This window comes from Lytechinus pictus, chromosome 11, assembly GCF_037042905.1.
Source record: "Lytechinus pictus isolate F3 Inbred chromosome 11, Lp3.0, whole genome shotgun sequence".
NCBI classification, from domain to species: domain Eukaryota; kingdom Metazoa; phylum Echinodermata; class Echinoidea; order Temnopleuroida; family Toxopneustidae; genus Lytechinus; species Lytechinus pictus.
Window position 1 is genome coordinate 15479613 of NC_087255.1, and position 25850 is coordinate 15505462.

The window sequence follows — 25850 nt, forward strand, 5'->3', positions numbered from 1 at the left end:
TAGAGGAGATCTGGAAAATAGCGAACTAGTTCGCTACAATTCCCCCTCGTATATATATATATATAGAGGAGATCTGGAAATAGCGAACTAGTTCGCTACAATTTGACACGTCGTATATTATAGACTAATACAAGGAGATGGCTACAAATTTCGACGCTTATATATAAGCGTTGAAGATCGCTATATTTGCCATCTATAAAATACCGAATCTGTGAACGTTCCTGAGGTGGAAGTAAGTATTAATGCCCAAGTATAAGGGCACCAACCTGCATTTAACGCCATGTAATGAAATTATTTGCATTTTGAATAGTGGTCCTGCATTTTAAATGAACCTTTTAGTTTTACATATTTTCGCAATTTCGGGCTTCGGAGTTCGGGAGGCCCCGGCAAAGATTTTTCCGCGGGCACTGGGCGGGCGTGGGCTCGAACGGCACCGCTGGTGCCGCTGCCGCGCCGGTAGTGATGCCGAGATTGGACGGGACCATAACATATAACGAGCCAGGAGGCTCCTGGTCTTGGAGATCAATGCCATATCACTGACCTGCTTAATCTTCACAGAGCCAGGGATGGGATGCCATTGCTCTACACACACCAAGTATTTTGGCAACAATCAGAGGCGATTTCAGTTTTAAACAAGATCAAGAATTCATCAAAAAATGAGAAAATGAAAATTGAAATTGAAAAGACGGGAGAGACTCACCCGATGTTTACGCCGTCATCTTATTTCCTAGGCTATACAGGAATAACAGTCGTTTTGGGGGATTTGCTTAGCAATTTCTGATATTTCACTATAATCCCCATTCTCCGATGGTAGTTCGTTAGTGTGAGCTCGCATGTGTTATCACGGTCACCAATTCGGGCGACTATATCTAGATTTCAATATTTTTTTTAAAATCGAATTTACAGTCTAAGGATTTAGAAACTACCTTAAATAATGTCTTGACTGAGAACTAAAGATTCAACTTCAAGACATGAAAAAAAGATTAAAAGGTAAGGAAATAGTACGTTACCGATGTTTACTTGTCTTGGTCTCGAGAATCACCCCCAAAATGGCAGCCAAAATATGAAATATTTACCAACGGACGGAGAGGGCGTCAGCAATTTACGAATGTGATATCGTTACTGCTTTCAATATTATACGATCTGTTCCATATGCGAGCTAAACCGCTACGATCACAGGTAGCAGACGACATTTGATATATCGAGACATTGAAAAGTTAATAAGGATAATGACGTCATTCAAGATGGCAACTTGCAAGAAAAACCGTCAGCTTAGGTGAAAATGTCTTAGATGAAAGATTTCTCAATCATCCAGAGGACTTTTTCAATAACTCAGGTCCAAGGTACGCAATTACTTAAAGGACAAGTCCACCCCAACAAAAAGTTGATTCAAATAAAAAGAGAAAAATCCAACAAGCATAAGACTGAAAATTTCATCAAAATCGGATGTAAAATAAGAAAGTTATAACATTTTAAAGTTTTGCTTATTTTTTACAAAACAGTGAAAATGCAAATGAGACAGTAGACGATGATATCCCTCACTATTTCTTTTGTTTAAATTGTTTTAATTATACAATATTTCACTTTTTTACAGATTTAACGATAAGGACCAACTTGGCTGATGTTCATGGAGGAATTAATCATTGTTTCACTTGACAGTTTGGAGAAAATAAGAATATTTCATAATAGAAACGTCTTCAGTCTCCTCATTTGCATACCTACCACGAAGTGTACCTAACTCTTTTGTGAAATTAAGTGAAAATTCAAAATATCATAACTTTCTTAATCTACATTTGATTTTTATGAAATTTTCAGTGTAAGCTTGTTGGATTTTTCTTTTTTAATTCAAACTAACTTTTTGTTGGGGTGGAATTTTCCTTTAATATTGTCACAGAATTTGATAAAATATATATATTGAAATATTGCCCAGCATTAGTTGAGGTCTACTTTTTTAAAATGAAAACAGCAGATCTGCACCACCCAGGTTGTAATTGAGTGATATATTTCACTAATTGATTACATGTAAAACATTGTCCACAGAATTGAAAGTATATCCAATAGCAAGCATGCGAGAAGTTAAGAAAACTGAATCAAATAGTTTTTATGCCAGGTAGATGTAAAATTTTGACACCAACTAATGTATAGTTCTATGCCAAACTTTGACCGAATGCCTGCATTTCTTGGATATAGTCTACTTTTGACTGTTCCCTGATTTTATCATTTTTTTTTAAATTTACAGTAAAAGAGCTGTCTGAATCAGCGAGTACTACAGAAGTTAGAACAGGTCTTCATAATATTTAAGGAGAACAGAAGTTCAATTTGTAATGGCTGCAACTTCTCCCTGATCGGATTCAATAGAGCAAATCGAGCAATCAAGTGTTTGAAATAGTCCAGAAACCATTTGGAAATCTGTTCTACTGAAAAATATGACGCAACCAAGATCATCCGTGAGTTGGTAGTAATCACAACTTGACTCAATCCATCATAAGAAGGATATTGTATTTGATGCATTCATCAGTGACGGAAGTCGAGTATTGGAAGAACAGTACTAGGAGACACAATGAGCGTTGGCCCTCTCGTGACAGAGATCTTGTGCGTGTTCGTCCTTGCGGCCTACCTCCTGCACAAATATGGAGATTGGCGTAAGCAGCATCCTGCCGTTACCTTGGCAACCTTCATCTCCTGGTATTTCTCTCTCATCATCGTCTTCATGTTGCCTCTTGATGTTACAACGGTGAGTCGAATGTAACAGTGTGGACTGTGACAGTCCAATGGTGGATTCACTTGGGTTTGACACAACATTTCACAGCCCATATTGTTTGTGCACATTGCACAATGGTGGGTCCACTATTGTGTCTAATCCGGCTGGATCTGCTTGGAGACTCATAGGCAGAACCCATATTCATTAAAAATTCACGATTTTATGATGTTTTTTTCAAAGAATATTTCTGCTTTCTGCATTCACCTTTTTCAGCAATTACATGTACATTCTCATTTGGTGTTATGAGTAAGTTTGTATCAAAGCTTCTATACTACACACTAATGCAGTCACGTCATATGAGTTGTGTATTGTGAACAATGGTCGACAGACTTGAGTGCTCTCTTTCCTCATCCAGCATAAAAAACCCTTTATAATGTCAACAATGGCAGCACAATTACGAACATGAATACTTCCCATCCACATCATGAGTCATTTCCCAGCCCCCTTTATAGTAATACAGCCATGTTCACCATTGGGCTTTAATGGTGCATGCAGAGCTGTTACAATGGACTCAATTAATGTTCTTCTGTGCGTTTCAGACATTTTATTTGCAGTGTATGAAAGATGCGGAATCACCGCTGGCGACCCCCGCATCACCGCCCCTCGAGCGGATCCCCACGACAGTCCTTCATGCAAAGCTGACTCAGGTCGGCCACACCGATGGCCTTCCAAGTACCACTCACCTAACGCTGAATGAATCTGTGATTAATGGGACAGTGGGAGAGGGTGCTCTTAGGGATAGAAGGAGCTTGGCAGAAGAACAGTGCAAGAAACCATGGAGCTATGTCCCTGAAGACATACTCCCCATCATCTGGAAGATTGTTTATTGGACCACCTTCGTGCTGACATGGTAAGTGGCATATTTTGGGCCCCATTTCATAAAACTTGTTATAATAACAAATTTACAATTTACAGTTTGAAGCTACTGAAATCATTCCATTTTGATTGGCCAATAGTAAGCTTGTTATAGAAATGGTGCATTTGTTATTACAACAAGTCTTTATGAAACGGGATGCTGGTCTTATGAAAGATAGTCATCAAAGTCTGCGGGCAAGACTAAAAAGATGAGAGCATTAATAGCGCTGTGGGGCTCAGAGATGCTTGTTGACAAAACGCAATATGACGTACATGTAGGGGAGCTTCACGTTTTACCATGTGGTTAGTCCTGTATAGGACTGTTTCGTGGTGGAGTCGTGAATTACGCGAAAGAGAAAAATGAGAGTTTCAGTTATCTTTCGTGATATTAGATGTAGTCTTTCAAAGGACTTTACCTTATTTAGGCTGGGGGGGGGGGGGCTGCAGAGGCCCCCTCAACTTTTCGTGCAATATTTTTTAACGCGAAAAGCTCTCGCTGCGATGTTTCATGATTTTTTTCGTTAAATCTCCTGCATGTTTTAAGTCCTACATGTAATTTGTGACAACCGGGTACTCGCTGGTATTGAAATTATGCAACATTTGGTTAAGTGCATGTCGGACCCAAAATTGCTAAACGTGATTTTGTTTACAGAGCCAATGCAAATCACTGGAGTAAATCCGGTCCGAGCAGTGTGGGGATGATAGCAATATATTGACCTGAAATGTTAAACATTTTGGGGGCAACAAAAACATGGGTGTATAACCATTTACATAATACTACCATCTTTCAGTTAAAGGCCTATAGCTGTATCATGATTGTGTTTTTCAATGGCTGTATTGTATGCAAATGAGTATGCAAATTTTTAGTAGTCAGAATGATGTCCAAAAATGTTTTTCAAGGGTTCCAAAAACATCTTTCAAGTGTGCAATTATCCTGGGGTATGTAACCTTGTATAGTACTACCATGGAGCTATTTCTTTTGGTGATGACAGTTACAAGCCTATTTGAATCTTTTCGATGGCTATTGTAACGGTTTTGTTGCATGATATAAACTACTGAATTACAGTTCATATCCTAATGTATTTATAGATGAATCAACAAATTAAAAGTAGTATTAATCATTTGATAATTAAAAAATATTGTTTTTGTCTTGAAAGGTGAGGGGATGGCTGTACATGCCATCCTCTCTCTCTGAATCAAGGGGGGGGGGGGGGGGGGGCTCTGCAAGGCCCCCCCGGCCATATAGTCTCCCAAAATACCCCGGCCTAGATACGATTAAAACAGGGTGAGATGTATGACTTGGATGAGATGAGATTAGATGTTCAAGTTGCATTGAGTAGAAGATGAGTAGACAAATTGAGGTGAGTTGAGAAGTCCTGACAGTGATGAACAGATGAATGGCATTGAGTAGTTGAGCAGTGGATATAAATAGTGAATGATAATGCTGTAGGTTAGAACAAGGTCACATACATGTACATACTGTTGTCAGATTAGTATGAGTCATCACTTGAATGTACATAGAATGCATGAAATTATAACGTACACATCAGTATGAGTATAATTATACAATGTACATCGTACCTGATTTGTTGATTTTGAATTAATTAGAAGACAAGACACGCAGGGTAGGATCAAATATAAGTCAGGCCTTACATTGTATATTCTATTCAAATTGAGGAATTTAGGGGGAAGTTCACCCTGAAGATTTTTTTTTGGTAAAAATAGCATAAAAAATAAAAATATTGGTGAAGGTTTGATAAAAATCTGTTAAAGATCAAGAAAGTTATTAGAATTTTAAGTTTTGGATTTGTGACGTCGTATGCGAGCAGCATTCCTATATAGCGAATGGTAAAAAAATCAATGAAATGTCATTTTCACAGAAAAACTGAAAACGGTTTTTACTGTACCTTTTTTATATCAGTAGACAAATCATTTCACACCCGATCATGAAACGAAAACACAAATAAGTCATCGGGAACTTAAAAATTATGTAACATTTATGACGTCACAAATCCAAACTTATAATTCTAATAACTTTCTTTATCTTTAACAGATTTTCCTCAAACCTTCACCAATATTTTTTATTTTTTCTGCTATTTTTACAACAATCTTTTATTCAGGGTGAACTTCACCTTTAAGTCTTGTTATTTTGTTGAAATTTGTTGATATTATGGTACAGCTGTATGACAATTCACTGATGTAATCTTTAATAACCCATTTCCAAAACATGTACATGGACGTGTCGTGTAGTCCAATGATAAACTGTATAAAGGTGTCCAGATGAAATCAATAAAAAATGAAAACAAATCTGAATTATTCGTGTTTCAAAAAAAATTGTCAAAATATGAGAATCATGCTGGAAGTTTGGGAGTTCATTGGGTCATCAAAGTATAGAAACAATTGAAAAAAAAAAAAAAAAACAGATTACCTTTCCCTTTCAGTTTCATATTCTGGTATTGATACCGGGAAATGCTATATTTGCTGGTTATCGTCACGTACACAGAACACGGTGTGGAATGTAATGTAGGTCTGAAGTATTATTATATCTTATGTATAAATGCACATTTCCAATAAATCAAAATGACTTTAACCCTAATTCTCCCGGGGGTGGGGGGGGGGCCATAATGGCCCCCCCCTCGACAATTTTCGCGATATATCTGCTGCGCGAAATTTTTCGACCTCGCCGCTCACTGACTTTTTACTTTCAAGTCTCGCGCAAATTTTGAGACCAAATTTGTGACGCCCCGGTACGCGGTTACGACATTACACAACATTATGTAAGTGCATGTCAGACCCAAAATTGCTCATAAACGTGATTTCATGTACAAATCCAATGCAAATTGTGTATTTAGCCAAAATTCATTCATGTATCATTATTTCTACTTTTACTGATTAAACTTAATTAATTTTGCCTTGTTTATGATCAGAATTAAGTCTGGAATGATTTCCATTGAAAAAATAATAAAAAACAAAAAGTAAAAAAACAAAGAAATACATTAGAAATTCATAAAACAATAAAATACATAAGAAATTGATTTCCAAACCGAAGATTTTTTTAATTCAGATCGTTAAGAATGCTTCAAAGAATATTTTTACCAAAAATTAGCATTCTAGGAGCTTTATTTAGTGAATTAGAGCAAAAAGTATGATTTATGCATAAATTAGCATAATTAATTCATATAAAATAAAATCTCATTATTTTGGAAAATTTCACCATACAGCCTTGTAGATTACATCGCACACTACCAGCGTGCAAATTTTTGCGTCGCTAGCACGATCCGCGGCCGAGATCTTAAGGGGGGGCCATAATGGGCCCCCCCCCCCCCCCCCCCCCCCGGGAATGACAAGAATCAAAATACCCCGGGAGATTTAGGGTTAAAACATACATGTATCAAGAAAAGAAAAAAAAGAAAGTGTATGTTAGTTGAAAAGACCGGAAGACTAACATCCTTGTTAATCAGTTTTGTAAAACCCCAAATCAAGGCAACAATGAATTCCATATTGTATTTCATTTCTCTATACAGTATGTATCCGTACAGCTCCCGGTTTGTATGATATATAAACAATTGTGCATTGTTATTTTTAAGTAGGCTATAGATAATTCAGACAACAAAATAAATCAGTGTCCTCTGTCATGTGCAGAGCATTGATTTGATATTGCTCGGACTGCATGTAAATAGATCGGAAAGAAAAGAATATGCAGGGGCTAGTCCGGTGGGGGGGGGGGGGTGGTCGTGGCAATCATGTATAATGGCAGTGTGGGTATGTGGTGACCCCGAAGACCCCCTTTTCATACCTTGCCAGCAGTTCCTAAGCATATAGTTTTCAGCCTATTGACCAACCCGTTCTCCCCCTTAGAGCCCTTTCCTCAATTTCAGGCGCCAGTCCTCAGAGACCCCCATTTCATGTTAAATTCCAAATATTTTGCTGAACCTTGTGGATTGTCTGTTAAACTAGATGTTCTTCAGATTGAATAAAATACATAAAAGGAAATCAATAGAGGCTCTAGAGATTTGTGAATTAAGTTCTTCAGGAAGCTTTTTTTTCTCCCTAGTAGCTGTTGACTTGGGAAATCAATATGTTCCAAATGTCAATTATTTTGATTGATTTTAACAAATAGCACACAACCACTGATCTCAACACACACAAAGTTAGGCATGAGAAAGGTAAACAGTAACATGTGGTGCTTTTTAAAGGCACATGCGGAAAAAAATGTCTGGTGTTAATATGAATTCAACCAGAGCCTTGCCAACCATGATGAGCCAACAGTGAAGCAAGAAAGTTCTTATTATTATTTGCGACCAAATGCATTCATAAATTCATTCCTATTCATATCCAAAATTTACTATGTGTTCTTATTGAATTCAATTACAAGTATCATTTCATATTTTTGATACCATAATTTTATTCATATATTATAGAAGAACTGAAAATCATTACGTTGAAATATATACATTGTACATGTAGATTATCGTATAAAAGTGTATTTAACAGTGAAAGATAATTGGTCCAGCCAAATTCAATGTTTATTCATACCATCGTCATTATTGCTATGATTGAATTTCTATAATTATTGTCATTATTAATATTGTCTTTCACAGGCTCATCATGCCATTCATGAAGTCCTACACACAAGCTGGTGATTTTACAGTTGCAGGCAAACTGAAAACCATCATGGTACAGAACGCCATCTGGTATGGCAGTTATCTCCTCATATTTGGTGTTCTTCTCATCTGCGTGGCGGCCAAACCCGAGCTCCAATTAAGTGGGTGAGTATTTTATACTCTGAAGCTCATTAATCCCAGATGAGAATCACTTTGAAGTCAAGACAGCACGGGATATGTCAGTGTCACATTCATAAAATATTTCTGGACAACAAAGCACAGATTTGGAAATCTGTGCTTTGGAAATCACATACAGAGTGTACATGTACGTGTAAATGCTCTTTGCCAATTCCGGAGCTTATATTTTTGCCACTTATATAGTCGCACCTTAAAGCCACCTTAATAAAAGCCTGGGGTGGTATTCTGAAAATTGTCTTAAATTTTCTTGTAACTTTTCTTGTAAGTCAGCAAGATAACACTAACAGCTCGCTAAAATTCTATTAAGTTGGTATTCTGAAAATTGTCTTATCTCTGTAAAGATGTCCCTATTTTATCTCTGACACGCCCAATATTTCATCATCATCCAATCATTAAGCTTGTTATATGCTTAGGTCAACCAATAGAATTGTCTCTTCTGAAAAATAATGAAGCGCATTGTTGATATGAAGCGTAATTACCTTGCGCCCCCGACGCTTATGCTTATGCGCTTCTGTGCTAAAAATACACTTGGCTCTTCTCGAAGACATATTTTCGCTGAAAACATTCATGATCTTGAACGCCAATTTTTAATTGCTGAAAAGTCTACCAATCCGTCGTTATAATGTCTTTGGAATGTCTCCTTTTGTAAAACATGATGTTCTTGCGGGATGCAGCAAGAAATAATTATTGCAGACGGACAATATCGCATGCAACAATAAGTTACAATAGCCCCCTACCCCTTGACAATTTTCGTGCATTTTACAAGAAAGTTAACAGAACGCAAAGATAAGAGAATTTTCAGAATACCTTTTATCTCGATATGTTGTCTTGTGCAAAGGGATATTTATGCACCGTTTTTAACTTTACGCATAATTCTAGCTCTGACATCATACGCGCTCAGCGAAAGTTACAAGAAAATTAACAAGAAAAGATACAAGAATTTTCGGAATACAGATTTTATTGTAACTCTAAAGATACAAGAATACCAACGGCCCCAGGGCTGCATCTTCCATAAAGAATCGAACAAATTTTTTCATTACTACATGTAATCCTCCCTCTTTTTTAAGTTTATTTGTTTCCGTCATGATTATCAGTAAAAAGTACATACAAAGTAGATAGAGGAAACAGCAAGAAAAGTGAAAGATCTTTATAAAGAGCTGCCACATGGCTTTTGTGCAAATAGAATATGTGTAAAAAAAAGGATGCCTGATTTTGGAGTAAATGATTATGAAATATTAGTGAATTGGGAGTGCGGGGAAGTTTCTATGAAATACGCTCAGCAGGATTCCTGCCAAAGACTGGTTCAGACTATTTTGCCTTTAAATGTATTTTTTTAGATTTTCAGATACACCATGTAGGTTTGAATCCCTGTAAAACTACAGACCTACACCACAAATAGACATTCAACAAGAGAAGTTTATGGCCACCACCCATTTTCAGTTTCTTTATTTGTTTGCACTTTGTTGATATAAGGTCCAGCGGTGACCGTGCTTGCTTCAGAGGGGTGACACAACATATTCTCCTGTGACATTTGCTCCGGTCTTGATATCTTAGAGGGCATGGGGTTAGACTTTATGATCATATTGGAGTTTTGGGTTCAGAATAATATAGAGATCAGGATTGGGGTTTATTTAGTTTTGGAGGTTTGGTTTCAAGTTTGGCTTCATGTGCAGATTTTCCATCGGAGCAATTGTCATCGGAGCAAAAGTCATGGAACCTTCAGAGGAGGGGATTCATTGATTGTCCATGTGTGGAACGTGTAGGTCTATAGTGAAACAGGCAACACTTGTCAATGGGTTTACTGTAATTGTATTTACAGGCAGCAGCTTCAGATCATAGGGATCACAGCCAGTAACACCTGGGGCCTGTTCCTCCTCATCCTGCTGCTAGGATATGGGTTGGTGGAGGTACCTCGCGAGTACTGGAGGGAGTCGAAGAGGGGTTACAAGCTCCAGCATACCTACTTCCTACTTGCCAAGCTTAGCACCGAGAAGTCTGAAGCAGATGAAGACCTAGAAGACGTCCTTGAGGTATTACAATTAATCGAGTTTTTATAATGTGTAATGGATGATTTCAAGTTCATTGTTGACCTTTTGGTTTTGGTGTTTGGTCAATCATTACTTGAGTAGAACACCAAACATAAAATGAAGGTGGTCTTGAAAAGTCACTCACTAGGTGTTGAGCTGTCAATATTGTGATCTGGCTTATTTGTGTGAATGCAGAATAGGTTTTCGAGCTACATGTTGGAAGCACAATCCAAATTGTGCTTCCAACACCTTGACCAACACCGGACTTGAAATCACCCAGTGTGTACAGATGCCAAGTTTGAGTACATGTATGAAGACACAGTGGGGAGTTTTCACTCTGTAACGCACAACTGATCCAGGAACACAGAAAATATATTGAAAATGCTCATCAAATAACCATAACAGGTGAGAGGCCTTTGTTGAAAATTAGTGAGCTGGAAAGGCAGTTTCATAATAGGTTTTTGAGCTGACAGAAAATGTTGTTTGTCTAGAGTTCAGGATGAAACTAGTGTTTTAATCACCAATTTTTGATGAAGACTTCTTTTGTTCATGGTCATGAAGAGCATTTGACAATACATTTTCTATGTTATGAAATCTTAGTATCTGCGCGATATGGAGTAAAAACTCCCTAACGATAAATTGAACATAACATTTTGATACACAGAACATGTTTCAAGGTAATCACACCTCGGCCTGAGAATTATAAACCAAGTTATTGGTATTAATATATAAATATACTCTGCTTGTATACTGCCTAATAAATCAGAAACAGCATCTCTAAGTGCTTTACAAATGCACCCAGTCATTAGATTCTGAAATGCCTGTGCACTATGCATACACATTTTCTCCACTCTGCAGGGAGTATTCCAACACGAGTATTTAAACCTATTTCTAGGCTTTCTTCAAGGGCTTTCTGGTACCCGTTTCACACCTTGGTGGAGGGTAGATAAATTGCAGATGGATGCTATACCAAATGAAGCCTGCCTCAATGGGATTTGAACACCAGACTAGATGAAAGTCATGAATACTAGACCTCTACACCACATGAAAAGGAAGCATTCTTATTTCTGATTTATGATGAGAACATTGTTTGGTACGGATTTTATTTTTTTCTTGTCACCAGGATATCCGCAGAGCTTCTGATGCCGTTCGGTACAACCATCCCCTCAGAAAATGTGTGAACACAGTGGTCTCCAAGTGCCCGGACGACTTCCAGGAATCACTCACCAAGCATTTAGATGACTTCCAGGAATACGGTGATCAACGTATCCAGGTATGCCTCGTTTCAGCTGAAGTAACGCTTTGTTATGTCCAAAGGTTGTGTGGCCAACCATAAGCTGTTAACTGATGGTGATTTACATCTGAAATCAAGTGAAAACTAATTTAAATGAAGGCAAAAAAAAAAGTATGCATGTTTTCCAGTGCACAACATGATATGATTAGAGCACTAATATGATTAATTAGGCAGTATTTCTGCTGTTTATCTGAGTTAAACGAAGCAGGCCAAGTTGGTAACAAAGCTGACTGGGTAGTGGTGGAGGGGGGGACCTATACATTCTATGATCTGCTGATAAAAATTTTCCCCAATACGGGCAACGAGGTCAACCAACAGAAACACTCTGCATGAACAAGAATATTTACAGGTGTTTAAAATTGTTTTCATTTGATATTCAAATCAAATAACCACTATCTTATCATGGCCACTTCTCCTTTAAACATAACAGTCCTTAGTTTAAGACAAAGAGTTAACTGAATCGATGAATTTGGTGGTAAGCCTTTTCTTTCATTAAGGTAGCTTCATTATTGGTGTGAATTAAGTGTGAATACTGTACACTGGTTTGCAGAAGGCCCTGTTATAATGCAAATAATGCATGATAAAACTTAATGCAGCATTTCAAACATTTCAAAATGGAAAGAAGGAAAAAAAAAATAACTGGAAATTTTAATTCAGGTTTATAACATTTCAATTCCTCCTCTCATATTGGGTTTAAAATGAATTAGTATAGTAAGATGGTGCAGCATAAAAAATATTTTCCCCATCTTTCTCTATTTGAATCATGTATATTTTCTATTAATTCAGTCTGGGAATACTTCTAGACCTATACTGGTAGTTTATGTACTTTCAGTTTTTAGTGGTGCTGCCTTAATTTCATGTATTGTATATTTGCTTTTGAAATCTTATAGCCACCGTCGGAGAAGGAGTTGGTACGTCTTCACAGTAAAGTGATATTTGCCATGCAAGCCAAACATCGGGCAGACACTCAATGGAAAGTCCTCGTCAGGAAGGCATTCTTTTTAGAAGATTTACAACGAAACGAAAAAGGAAACACAACGTAAGACCTCACATGAATTTTGTTTTCATATGGGAAAATCATCACTGTTAATATCCATTAGAATTCATTTACAACTCGTCGCTTTGCTTAGATAACAGCTTGCCAGCTTGCTTGCTATACCTTTATCTAAGGACTTGATTTAATGATTGTTAGGACATTTCTGAAACTTGTCTAAAAATGAGAGGTAGGCAATATTCATGGTCTACAGAACTATAGGAATTATGTCATGCTGTATTGGGTTTTGTTTTCCAGCAAAATTAAAGATATATATTTGATAAATTTGATATTTTGTTGGAAAGAAAAAAAAAACGTGTTGGAATCATTTCAATTGCTAAATAAACATACAATCTATACCATTAAAAGTTCAAATTCATGCTGGTAAAAATCTTGGGCCACCAGTGAACAATTTTCAAATTTGGGAGGAGGGGGCTGAACATGCATGAAACCACAATTTGATTGTAATTTTCATGGTTTATATTTACTGGAACCCCCTATGTTCCATGATCCTAGAAAGCTCCAGTTTAATAGCAGCTACGTAAATTCCAGTCCAAATTGTTATTCTGAAAACAAAACATTTTATATGAATCTCCTTAAACAAAACCTTTTTCCATTGTTGTTTTTGAAATCACAGACAATTCCAGCACACTTTTGATCCCGAGTTCAACTCCCTGGAGCAGTTTGTCTGCACCCCTACAATAGAGTGGTACTGGCGAGTTTGGTTCCTACCGACAGCCCTGAAGGTGATATCCGTGGTCTTGGCTCTCTTCTCTCTCATGGTCATCTGGTCAGAGATGACCTTCTTCAGCATAAGTCCCGTTCTCTCACTCTTCGCCATCTTTGTCGACAAGGCCAACGAAAACTACAACTTCCTCTGTATTGAGGTGAGTATGCTTAAATAAGAGAAGAGAAGCGGGCTCATGTATAGCGATCATAATTATCAGATATAATGCTTTAGTATTAATCAAGTTTATGGTTTTTATGGTGTTGATGAGTATCCTACGACTATGCAAACCATGTACTAAAGAGTACCGAGTCGGTATGGTTGAACACTCTGGTTTCCAACCGTTACTGTCGGCCATGATTTCATAATAATTGGTGCAGTAAATGAAACAGGTTTATCTTATTAATTTCAGTCTTCCATGTTAATGTTCTTAAATGATATTAAATCTCAACCTTAAATGTACAAAATGGCTCAAAAGAAAGACGATTTACCTGCGGGGTCTCTCAATTTTCTTGCTTAAATCCATTGGCCTCTAGCATAACAACGTCAGCATATTCGGTGCCGTCACATAATAATAATTATAATAGGCATTTATGTAGCGCCATCTATCTAGAAATAATCTATTCTGAGGCGCAGTGTTTATTATTATTATTAGCCTGGCTTTAGCTCAAGCTGCCTTTCAGCGCTCAGTGCATTCGAGGAATTAATCCTGCCGGGTGCCCATTCACCTCACCTGGGTTGAGTGCAGCACAATGTGGATAAATTTCTTGCTGAAGGAAATTACGCCATGGCTGGGATTCGAGCCCACGACCGTCTGTTTCAAAGTCAGAAGACTAATCCACTAGGCCACAACGCTCCACATATAACTTTGAGACAGAGCATGGGGCAAAGTGTTTGCCAGCACTGAAAATGTCCCCCAAAATTGTTTTTGGGTACATTAAAAAAATGTAATTTGAAATAAACCGTAAAAGCAACCAGCCTCCAGTCAGGAAGCATTATATTTCCCCATATTGTATGTCATGACCTTATGAAAATATTTTTGTCTTTATCCTAGGTTCTGTGTATCCTTATCATAGCGTACCTGTGTGTGTGCTCCTACTACACAGTCTTCAAGGTTCGTGTGTTTAATTTCTACCATCTTGCATCCCATCACCAGACCGATGAGAGTAGTCTTCTCTTCTGTGGAATGTAAGTTTATACAAATAATAATTTATGATAAAAATAATAGTAGTAATACCTGGATTCATAAAGTGCTTTTTGCCTGAGGATACAAAGCGCTGCTATTGTTACCCCGGGTTTAGCTGCGCTGCCCATATAGGTGCGCAAGCATTCAAGGAATTTCTTCATAGTGGCTACCCATTCACCTCACCAGGGTTGCGTGCAGCAAAATGTGGGTAAATTTCTTGTTGAACGAAAAACGACATGGATGGGAGTCAAATACACGTCCCTTAGATTGAGAGACGAGAGTAATCACACCAGACCACGATGCCCCCACAACCCACATAATACACATCATCAAAGGCATTCATAAAATTACATGCACAAGGTAGCTAAGTTGGAACAAATCTAAAGGCCCGAGGCATAGCCAAGAACATTTGGACTGTTTGATAGCAACTGTCATCTCTAAAACATGACCAGTCATGAGAGCTAGTGACTAGTACCAGTCATTAACAAATATTTCCTGTTTCCCTAAAATGAATGGTCTTGTGATAGACTTCAGCCAACCAATTCTCTAGGATCCATATCACCATTTTATAAATGTTATTGTTAATCATGTATATTTTTACCATGTACTTTGTTGTCTGTATGACATTCTTGTATATATTTTCAGTTTGAGGTTTTCAAAAATCCGGTACTAATTTGCATTTGTCACAAAACTAGCCTACACCATGACCAAATCAGAAAAGAGGTTGTGTCTCATTATAAGTGCATGTTGGCTTAAGGCCCTGCATTTTTCCTGGAAGTATTTCATCAACGTTTGTTGTCAGATTCCCTATTTTGATTGGCTGTTTTGGTAACTGTTGAATAAAACTAAAATGATGAAAAATTCTGAATTTTAGGAGCCCCAGCTATTTTATCATGTATTCAGTGATATTATATAAATACAAGTTGTTATAATCACCTGATGTCCATGCTATGAACAGAGGCTCTGGACAATACAAATTATCTCCCACTTACATTCCCATTCTCTCGGACTGTCGAACTACCGCCGATCCTCCAACTACCCCATCTTAGGCAAGTCATTGCTTGTCTGAAGAATCCTGCAGAAACCAGCATGCAAAAGCTAACAAGGTAAAAACAAAATTGAGAGTGAAAAGATGAAAGTTTGTTTATTGATATCCATGTTTCTTTCTTTTCTTTGTCAGGATGTTGTGCCGGTTGACTCCTCCCCTTTGTCTGAATTTCTTGGGTATGATCCATCTTGATGATCATGTGACTGGACAAGAAGATCTGGTTGAGACATCTTATACTCTGGTGAGTTTACACCAAGCTGCCGGTCAATAATCTGGGATTATCCCATACTTGTGGATATGTCTCCAGGTGGGTGTTTCATAAAGCTGTTCGTAAAGTTACGAAAGACTTTACGCACAACTGGAACATGTTCTTAGGTCATAACTCAATTACATAGAGATATCACAAAGCATAAGAAAGGATCACCAGTCGTGCGTTAAGTCATTCGTATCTTACGAACAGCTTTATGAAACACCACCCAGGGGCCCGTTTCATAAAGAGTTACAACTGTTGTAACTGTGGCAATATGGCAACTACCATGGCAACCTTGGTTCTGATTGGCTGCTGAGCCCTGTCCTTTATGAAACGGGCCCCAGACTGTAGATCATGAGGTTCAGGGTTTGGTTCTAGCCTTGGCACTATGTCCTTTGGCAAGGCATTGATCTGCATTTGCCACACTGGACCCAGGTGGGTGTTTCATAAAGCTGTTTGTAGGTTATGAATGACTGTACGCACGACTGGTGACCCTGACTTGCGTCATCCCTATGTAGCTGACTGAGCACCTGAGAACATGTACCAGTCATTCGTAAAGTCATTTGTAATTCTCCAAAGGTCTTCGTGGAACACTACCCAGGTGAGATATACCTAGAAATGATAAAAAGGGCTTGATCGGCAACTTTGTTAAATTTGGGGTCGTCAAAGTATGCTGTGCTCAAAACATTTGTATTGAGCGTTATATATTAAAAAGTTGCATACTATTATTAAAATAAGTTGACCTTCCAATAGTCGATTATCTGCCCACAAGTTGAAGCATTTTTTAGAACAAATTGTATGCAAAGCATGTGTTATTTACCTTTTTAAAGTCAAATTTCTCCTACCTTGAACAGATTTCTGTAGCACAAAAGATTATCTATAGCCTAAGACATTGGGACTTGTATTCTTTTTTTTGCTTCGACATCTTCATTATAATTGTACATGTTTGTTTCTTAGTCTCTTGGTCTGTGTATGTATTTCTTTGTGTTTTGCATGTTGTACTATAATGGATCATGAATCAAGACAACGTTCGATCCCTCATATTCATCTTGTTCATATCTCATAGATCATGGGGCGTCACATCGACGTGCTCCCCTTCATGGCATCTGGCTTCTACATCTACTACCCAATCCTGGTTGCTTTACTCTGCCTAGCTACTTACTTTGACCTTGGCAGCCGGTGTCTGTCGTGCCTTGGCTTTCAGCAGTTTGTGGGTGATGATGACATGACCAAAGATCTTGTAGATGAGGGGAGGGAGCTCATGAAAAGAGGTGAGTTTAGGATACATGTATGTATCTCCGTTGATTACCATAAAATAGCTGCCATCTGGTACTGATTTTCAGTGGTTATTGCTGAAAAATGAAAAGAATACTGTTGGTTTCATGCAAACTACTGTTTCCTAAAGTTTCAGTTTTATGTGTTGTCCTATGGTATATTTTTGAAGTAATGGTATCTTCACCCAAATACTGATCTAGGCTTGTAAAATACTGAAAAGTTATTCTGCCATACTTTGGCCAAAGGAAGCAAGTTACAAAAGTATAATTTGTTGTAAATGAGCAATGTGTGTTCATCATGTACATAGGCGACAATGCAAATAACAGCATATTTTCTTCAATATCTTTCCATAGAACGATCATTTCTTTCCCAAATTTTGCCTGAACGTGCAACATACAGAGGGTGTTTCAGAAACAACAATGACTCAAATTTGACTGATGTGTCACGTGCTTCCTTTTGCCAAAGTTGGGCAGTATTGTTTAGGTTGGCAGCTCTGCCGTCATTACAAAGAGTAGTGGTGATATGGTGTAATGCTGCTGACGATTATTCGTGGCATCAAGGATATTGATGAGGGAAGGGAATTCATGAAAAGAGTTGTTTATGGTATTGCTGTTAATTATCGCAAGTACAAAGAGCAATCATGGTTGGTGTTATGCTGGTTATGCACGTAATTGATTGCAAATTTAAAGGGAAGTTCACCCTGACAAAAAAGTTTCTTGTAAAATAGCAAAAAAAAAAAAACCACAGTATTGGTGAACGTTTGAGAAAAATCCATCAAAGAATAAAAAAGTTATTAGAATTTAAATTTTTTGATTTGTGACGTACATGTACATGCGAGCAGCTTTCCCACATATTGTATGGCAAAAAATCAATTAAATGTCATTTTCTTTTTTTTTTTACTGAAAATGGTTTTTACTGTACCTTCACTATAACAATAGACGAATCATTTCACACCCATTTCTAAAAAGAAAACAAAAATAAGTCATCACGAACCATTTAAAAAAATTGAAATTCATGCCTTTTATATTACACAACACATGGGGCAGCTGCTCATTTATGACGTCACAAATCCAAAAATTAATATTCTAATAACTTTCTTTGAATGCGAAAAGGGTCTGTTCTAGACCATACTGTAGTGCATAGTGAGATTATTTGACCAGGGAAAACAATCATAAAAGGGTTGTGGTGTAGGGTGTATGGACATGTGAACAACTGCGGACGAATACCCAGCGAAGCTCTATGAACAATGTTGACATATGATAATATTTTCTGGCCGTTGAAATGGTACGAGCTGCCTGATTCTGAATCTCATTGTCCATAACATGCACAGAGAAAAGAAAGAAGGAGCGAGCTGCCCACAGTGAGGAGAGGAAGAAAACCTTTTCAAAATTCAATTTACAAGACAACGCCGAAGCTAACCGCAATAGTCGCCGCTTCAACAACCGAGGGGGGTCAGGGACGGACAGTGACACGGGACACGGCAATTACAGCTCGTCATCAACAAAAGGTTGGTATCTTTGTGGTTCTTATCTGACTTCGGATTGTATTGAGTAGTGAATTAGGAGTTTTGATGAAGCATGATAGATTGAGTACAGATATATACATGTATGTACACAGCCTAGGGTCCAGGTCAATTTGGCACTATGGACAACTTAGCCCCGCCGAAAATTAGGTGCCGAGTTGCCAGTAGGGTATGAATCGATCATACATCAATCAAAGGTCAGGGCCCCGTCTCACTAAGGTTAGCGATTAATTGCTGAATGGAATGGCCTATTAAAACCAGTGTTGCAAATGTATTTTGCTTAGTATACTTGATTAGGAACCAATCAGAATTGTTATTTCAAATTAGAGATTAATCGCTAACCTTGATCACAAAATAGTTGACAAATGTTTTAAACTGTATTGCACTAATATATACTTCATAATCACTTTTATATGAGTCTAAGTACTAGAAAATACATGTGTCATGCAATTACCAAATTTTTAGCAATGCATGAATGTTTGATTTCAAGCAAATTACTTGACATTGTTTCATTGACCGCAGCAAGAAACAGCTAAATTCAATCGTGAACATGGTTCCCGCCACATCTTATAAATTTTTGAATTATTTTATTTTCTTACACTTTTCCTTGGGGGAAAAGACCAAGTATGGTAAGATTGAAACTAAAATACTGTATGACCAATCAATAGAAGTTGTAGTAAAAAACATTGCAATTACATGTAATTTGCATTCAATACAAAAATTTGTCAACAAAATAGTAACCCAATCCATGATCGATTCATACCCCTTTGTACAACTTTGCACCTATTTTTATGACGGGGCTGAGTTGTCTAAAGTGCGTAGCTCGTTGGCACCCATTGTTCCCTGCAGCCCATACCTTTGCTCATTCTCTTCTATAGAATATAGGCCTGTCTTGGAAAGACAGGGGCCCGTATTCTGAAGTCGGGTTTAACTTAGACCATGGTCTAACTCTGTGCTAAAATTATGGAAAGCCAAATGTTTCCAAATTTTGTTTACAGTGAATGCTTTTCATGTTTTCTGTGATCTTTACAAATTCTTTAATTTTGAAGACAGCTGTCATACTTATTCTTCCCAGGCAGTTAATAATGTTTTGGGAGTCAAATGAGCTGATACATTGAACCTTTACTGTTAGACATTTATGTAACAACTGGCTTTCCATAGTTAAACCACAACTTAAAACCAGAGTTTAAATGAAACCTGACTTAAAATACAGGCCAGGGACTTTAATTTTCCAAATAGTAGCTAAAGAAAAGATAATATAGGAAGGGCTTAAGCCAATAGATGGTTTATGATACCACCCAATGAATGCAGTAACGTTTAAGGAACAGCATGGAATGATAGAAACTCCAAGAATTTTTCATGTCTAAATCACAGTTCTCTAACTTGGAAGGTGAAGCCACTCTGTCATGTTCAAGGGAAGAAACAGTATCATGTATTGTTTTCATGTTCTCTTCAACAATAAGTATTTTTGAAATACATTTTTAAGGTTTTGTCACCCAAACATTGATATGGTGGTATGTCCATTAAAGCATCTCCAACGAAAAGCAAAAGTTATTAGGAAGTATTCAGATTTGGACCTAGCCTTACAAAGACTTAATTCAAATCGAATGTAAGTGGGATTGATTTAAATTCATATCTCGTAATTACCAACTTTGAGAAAATTCTCAGTTTGAGATCGATTTGAATCTATCGCATCTCTTCGTAAGAAGGGGCCCACCTTTTTGTCTCGCCTGAACGAAGTTGGCCTTTTGGCCTCTTAGTCTGTTACAAGTTTGTTTTTCTTCAAATTGCTCTAATTTCTTTATTTCTGCATCAATTATGTTTTCACTTCGTACAAAATAATCATTGGGTAATACCTCATGTGTGTTCATGAGGATCATTAGGTCAGAGGTCATCTAGGGGTCAAAGGATCGTATTGCATATTTCATGTGGGCGCGCCATGGTCTAGTGATTCTGACTCTCGCCTTTCAAAGAGAGGGTCGTGGGTTCGAATGCTAGCCATTGCGTATTTTCCTTCAGCAAGAAATTTATCCACAATATGCTGCACTCGACCCAGGCGAGGTGAATGGGTACCCGGCAGGATTATTTCCTTGAATGCACTGAGCGCCGGTGATGGTAGCTCGAGCTTAAAGCCGGGGTAATAATAGCAGCGCTTTGTATCCTCAGGCAAAAAGCGCTTTATAAATCCAGTATTTGGTTTTGATACAATATGAAAGAGCCTTGTGGAGAAGACAAAAATAAACTCTTTGATTTATTTTGTCTCTCCCCCCCCTCTTTCACACACTGCTAAATTCACAAGACACAAAAACACAGCTGAAAACTGAAGTGAGCATTTTTTTCATTGTGAATGAGCCTTGTATTGAAGTTAGTTATGAACTCTTATTAACCCATGCTTTCTGCCCCCTTTCACACACAGTTTAATTAACAAGACACAACCACAGAACTGTAGTTTTGATACAATGTGAATGAGCCATGTGTTGGATTTGAAATGAATTCCTATTAACCCATGTCTTCTGCCCTCTTTCACACACAGTGAAATTCACAAGACAAAACAACAGAGCTGTAGACAAAACAATATCACAATACATAGCATTTGGCATTGATACATTTACATTGTGAATGAGCCTTGTGCTGGAGTTTGAAATGAACTCCTATTATAAACCCATGTCTTCTGCTTTCTTTCACACACAGCAAAATTTCACAAGACAACAGGGTTGTAGACGGAACTATATCACAATACAGTACTCAGCATTTGGCATTGATTCATTTACTTTGTGAATGAGCCTTGTGTAAAAGTTAGAAATGAACTCTTATTATTTATCCGTGCCTTCTGCCCCCGGGGGGGGGGGGGTACTTGACCAAAAAAGTATTAGGTATGTGCCGCGGGTGAGACAAAAAACGGGGGCCTTGGAGCGGGCTTATTGTAAAAAGGAGGGTCCTCGGAACGGGCTTTGGAACTACAAATGTTTGTGAAAACGGGGGTTATTGGAACGGGTCGCCTGCGTGTGAGTGCGTATTCATCCCTAAGGAACGGGCATACGTGCATGCAGCTAGCCCGGTGGCACGGGTGGCAGGTGCACTAGCGCAGAGGCGATGGTCGGACAGCGCTCTGCGGCCAAAATTGCGGCCCATTGTAGCAGATCAATACGGCCGGAACGGCGTGACGGAAAATATGCGAAGATTTAGAGCGGATTTCCTTCTTCTTTTTTCTCAATAAGAAGAAAATGCTATGCTTTGGAGCGGCTTTCTTTGTTCTTTTTCTCAATAAGACAAAAATGCTATGCCTTGGAACGGAAATTTGAGTGTGAAAATGGGGGTCCCCTCCGCGGCACATACCCACTATGCATTAAATACTGAGTGCCCCCCCTATCAACCTCCGTGCCTTCTACCCTCTTTCACGGCTAAATTCACAAGACACAACAACAGAGCTGGAGACAAAACAATATCACAATACAGAGCATTTGGAATGGAAACATTTACATTGTTAATGAGCCTTCTGTTGGAGTTTGAAATGAAATCCTTCATGCCTTCTGCCCTCTTTCACACACAGCAATATTCACAAAACACAACAGGGCTGTATACAAAACAATATCACAATACAGAGCATTTTGTTTTAATACATTGTGAATGAGCCTAGTGTAAAAGTTGGAAACAAATGCTTATTAATTCGTGCCTTGTGCCCTCTTTTACACACAGCAAAATTTTCTAGACACAAAAACACAGCTGAAAACTGAAATGAGCATTTGTTTTAATTTTTTATACATTGTGAATGAGCCTTGTGTTGATGTCAGGAATGAACTCGTATTAACCTGTGCCTTCTGCCCTCTTTCACACACAGCTAAATTCACAAGACACAAAAACCGAGCTGAAGACAAAGTTGAGATCATGAGAGATGAAGAGCCAGTGGATTATAATGAGGAAAATGCCTCCCAGTTTGTGGATCAGCTCGATGAGTATTCCAGAGGAGGTAAGGCAAGCAATGGCAGAGTAGGACCCCCTAGGCGTGGACCAAACTTCAGCTCTAATACAAAACCTAAGAATATATTTGATGATGTTTGAAATATTGTCCCGGTGTAATCAAGCCCATTGTTAATACAAGTACGCTGTTTTACCAGATTGAGTAGCCATTCTATGGATAAATTTTTCCAATATTGAAATCGAAGTGAAGCAAAGCTGTAATATCCTTATGCTAATTTATGGTATACAGTAGGCACATGTATCATTGCCAGAAAAATAATGCTATTTTTCCTCAAGCCTGTAAAAAAATAATAAGAGTATTATGTTACCCTTAGGTAATGCCATTAGATATTCACTTGTTCAGACAATGATAGAACGAGCAAACTTTTGTTTTTATGCTTTGTGAGTTTATATAAATAGATTGTTATTAGCCTAAACAGGGTAAACTTTGTTATTGACTTAAGGATAAGACTTGAAAGAAAAATAATGTATATTTTGTTTTGGTTCTTATAAATTAGCGGGGTAGCTATTACCCAGTCTGGGGCCCGTTGCAGAAAGAGTTGCAATCAATCGCAACTCTAAAAATCAGGCGCAACTTGATTTTCAACCAATCAAAAGCGCGTATTTGGGACTTGCGATTGATTTTTTGGCTTGCGGTTTAATAAACGCAACTCTTTCTGCAACGGGCCCCTGCTGTGCGAACCCTTCCCTTGAGTAAAGGGGTCTGAATGCAAAGCCTACAGTGACTTGTGTACTGAAGGCCCTCTCACTCAGGCAAGTTTTATAATGCTAGTCTTTGTGTGAAGACCCACTTGTTGATAAATGTTTCAATCAAGGTCTCTGCCTGCAGACTAGCTATCACCATGCCATGGTTACATTCATCTGTTCTATCCTGTATCATGTCAAAAGTATTATTGTACATGTACATTAATATGATTGTTGCTCCTAAATAGGTCTGAATTGGATTTCATTGTGCCACTTGATTTGTATCACATATTTTTTTTAAAGATTATTTAAAAACATCTCTATGAACTGCCAAATACTCTAATCTGAAAGAGACTAGCTTTTTTAAAAAGGTTTTGAAGAGTGGTAAGGGGATTATGACCCTTTCCTAATAACTAGGGCCTTGTTTCACAGAACTTGTTATAATTAAAGTCAACCATGACAGTTTCTATGGTTGACTTACATATCGCTTTGCATACATTTTTAGTAATCTAATTTTCAAATGTCCACAAGTTTCTATTCCTTGTCTTATTTCTTTCAAACTGTCACCATCCTACTTTGATATTGTTTTACTTTCACACAAATCAGTTTCTAACCGATGATGGTTTTCCCTTTTAAACATGGTTGAGGTAATACCACAAACATATTGTAGATTCAAAGAAATCTGTAGTACCGTACATGATAGGTACAGATTCTAGCTACTTGTCAGATGACAATCTTGGCTTTTTTGCAGTTACCTGCAAACTGTCAAGTTATGAATGTAAAAAGAGACTATTCTAACTATGCTTGCTTGTCATGGTGATTTGTTTTCTTTGAATAATAAAATCTTGTTCATATATGACGTGAGGAATTCCCCCCCTCCCCCGGTCAATACAAATGGGAAAATTCCCTTTTCAGTTGAGAGTAATACTTCTTAATTTCATTCCTTGAAAAACAAAGTTTTGTTAAAAAAAGGCTAATCCTGCTTCTTTTGTTAGTTCTACATGTATGTACAGTAACATGCATCCCTATTAAGTGAACGTGTAATTCAACTGGAAAAACACCTTTTTCAGTTGAAAGTAATACTTCTTAATTTCATTCCTTGAAAAACAAATTTTTGTTAAAAAAAGGCTACTCCTGCTTCTTTTGTTAGTTCTACATGTATGTAACATGCATCCCTATTAAGTGAACATGTAATTCAACTGGAAAAACACCTTTTTCAGTTGAAAGTAATACTTCTTAATTTCATTTCTTGAAAACAAAATTTTTTGTTAAGAAAATGCTCATGCTGCTTTTTTGTTAGTTCTTCATGTAACTTGCATCCCTGTTTTAGTGAACATGCAATTCAGTTGAAAAAAAAACCCTTTTTAGTCGAAAGTAATACTTCTTAATTTTATTCCTTGAAAAACAAATGTTCAGAAAAATGCTCATCCTGCTTCTTTGTTAGTTCTACATAACATGCATCCCTATTTAGTGAACATGTAATTCAATTGGAAAATCCCCTTAAAAAAAATGTATAGTCGAAAGTAATACTTCTTAATTTCATTCCTTTAAAAGCAAACTTTTGTTAAGAAAATGCTCGTCCAGCTTTTTTGTTAGTTCTACATACATGTAACTTGCACCCCTGTTTAGTGAACATGCCATTCATTTGGAAAAACCTCTTTTTTTTTATTGAAAGTATAAATACTTCTTAATTTCATTCCTTGAAAAACAAACTTTTGTTAAGAAAGCTGCCCATCCTGCTTTTTTGTTAGTTCTACATGTACATGTAACTTGCACCCCTGTTTAGTGAACATGCCATTCATTTTGAAAAACCTTTTTTTTATTGAAAGTATAAATACTTCTTAATTTCATTCTTTGAAAAACAAACTTTTGTTAAGGAAACTGCCCATCCTGCTTTTTTGTTAGTTCTACATGTACATGTAACTTGCACCCCTGTTTAGTGAACATGCCATTCATTTGGAAAAACCTCTTTTTTTTAATTGAAAGTATTAATACTTCTTAATTTCATTCCTTGAAAACAAACTTTTGTTAAGAAAACTGCCCATCCTGCTTCTTGTTTAGTTCTACATGTAACTAGCATCCCTGTTAAGTGAACATGTAATTCAATTGTAAACACCCCCCCCCCTTTCAGCCGAAAGTAATACTTCTTGATTTCATTCCTTGAATAAGAATATGCTCATCCTGCTTTTTTTATTTTTTTATTTTTTTTTTAGTTCAACATGTAACTTACATTCTTGTTCAGTGAACATTCATGTAATTAAAGGGATGGTCCGGGCTGAAAATATTTATATCTTAATACATAGAGTAGAATTCACTGAGCAAAATGCCGAAAATTTCATCAAAATTGGATAACAAATAATAAAGTTATTGAAGTTTAAAGTTGAGCAATATTTTGTGAAAACAGTCAT

At 37.4% G+C, this 25850-nt stretch overlaps 1 protein-coding gene across 1 annotated transcript; it reads left to right on the forward strand.

The window, feature by feature from the left end:
• The first annotated feature begins 201 nt into the window (after positions 1-201).
• On the forward strand, positions 202-23886 carry LOC129270878 (G-protein coupled receptor-associated protein LMBRD2-like). Its single transcript, XM_064106857.1, has 13 exons — positions 202-232; positions 2240-2734; positions 3301-3611; positions 8218-8385; positions 10238-10448; positions 11569-11718; positions 12630-12778; positions 13410-13659; positions 14554-14687; positions 15866-15974; positions 17050-17254; positions 18589-18765; positions 22619-23886. The coding sequence occupies exons 2-13, from the start codon at positions 2561-2563 to the stop codon at positions 22837-22839; spliced, it is 2259 nt and encodes a 752-aa protein (XP_063962927.1). The 5' UTR covers positions 202-232; positions 2240-2560; the 3' UTR covers positions 22840-23886.
• Positions 23887-25850: the final 1964 nt, after the last annotated feature.

Bases quoted from the DNA above. Each gene is read 5' to 3' on its own strand.
- LOC129270878 (XM_064106857.1), top strand. From the start codon at position 2,561: ATGAGCGTTGGCCCTCTCGTGACAGAGATCTTGTGCGTGTTCGTCCTT. The intron at 13,660-14,553 runs GTGAGTATGCTT...TCTTTATCCTAG, and splicing joins ACAACTTCCTCTGTATTGAG to GTTCTGTGTATCCTTATCAT. The intron at 17,255-18,588 runs GTGAGTTTAGGA...TAACATGCACAG, and splicing joins GAGGGAGCTCATGAAAAGAG to AGAAAAGAAAGAAGGAGCGA.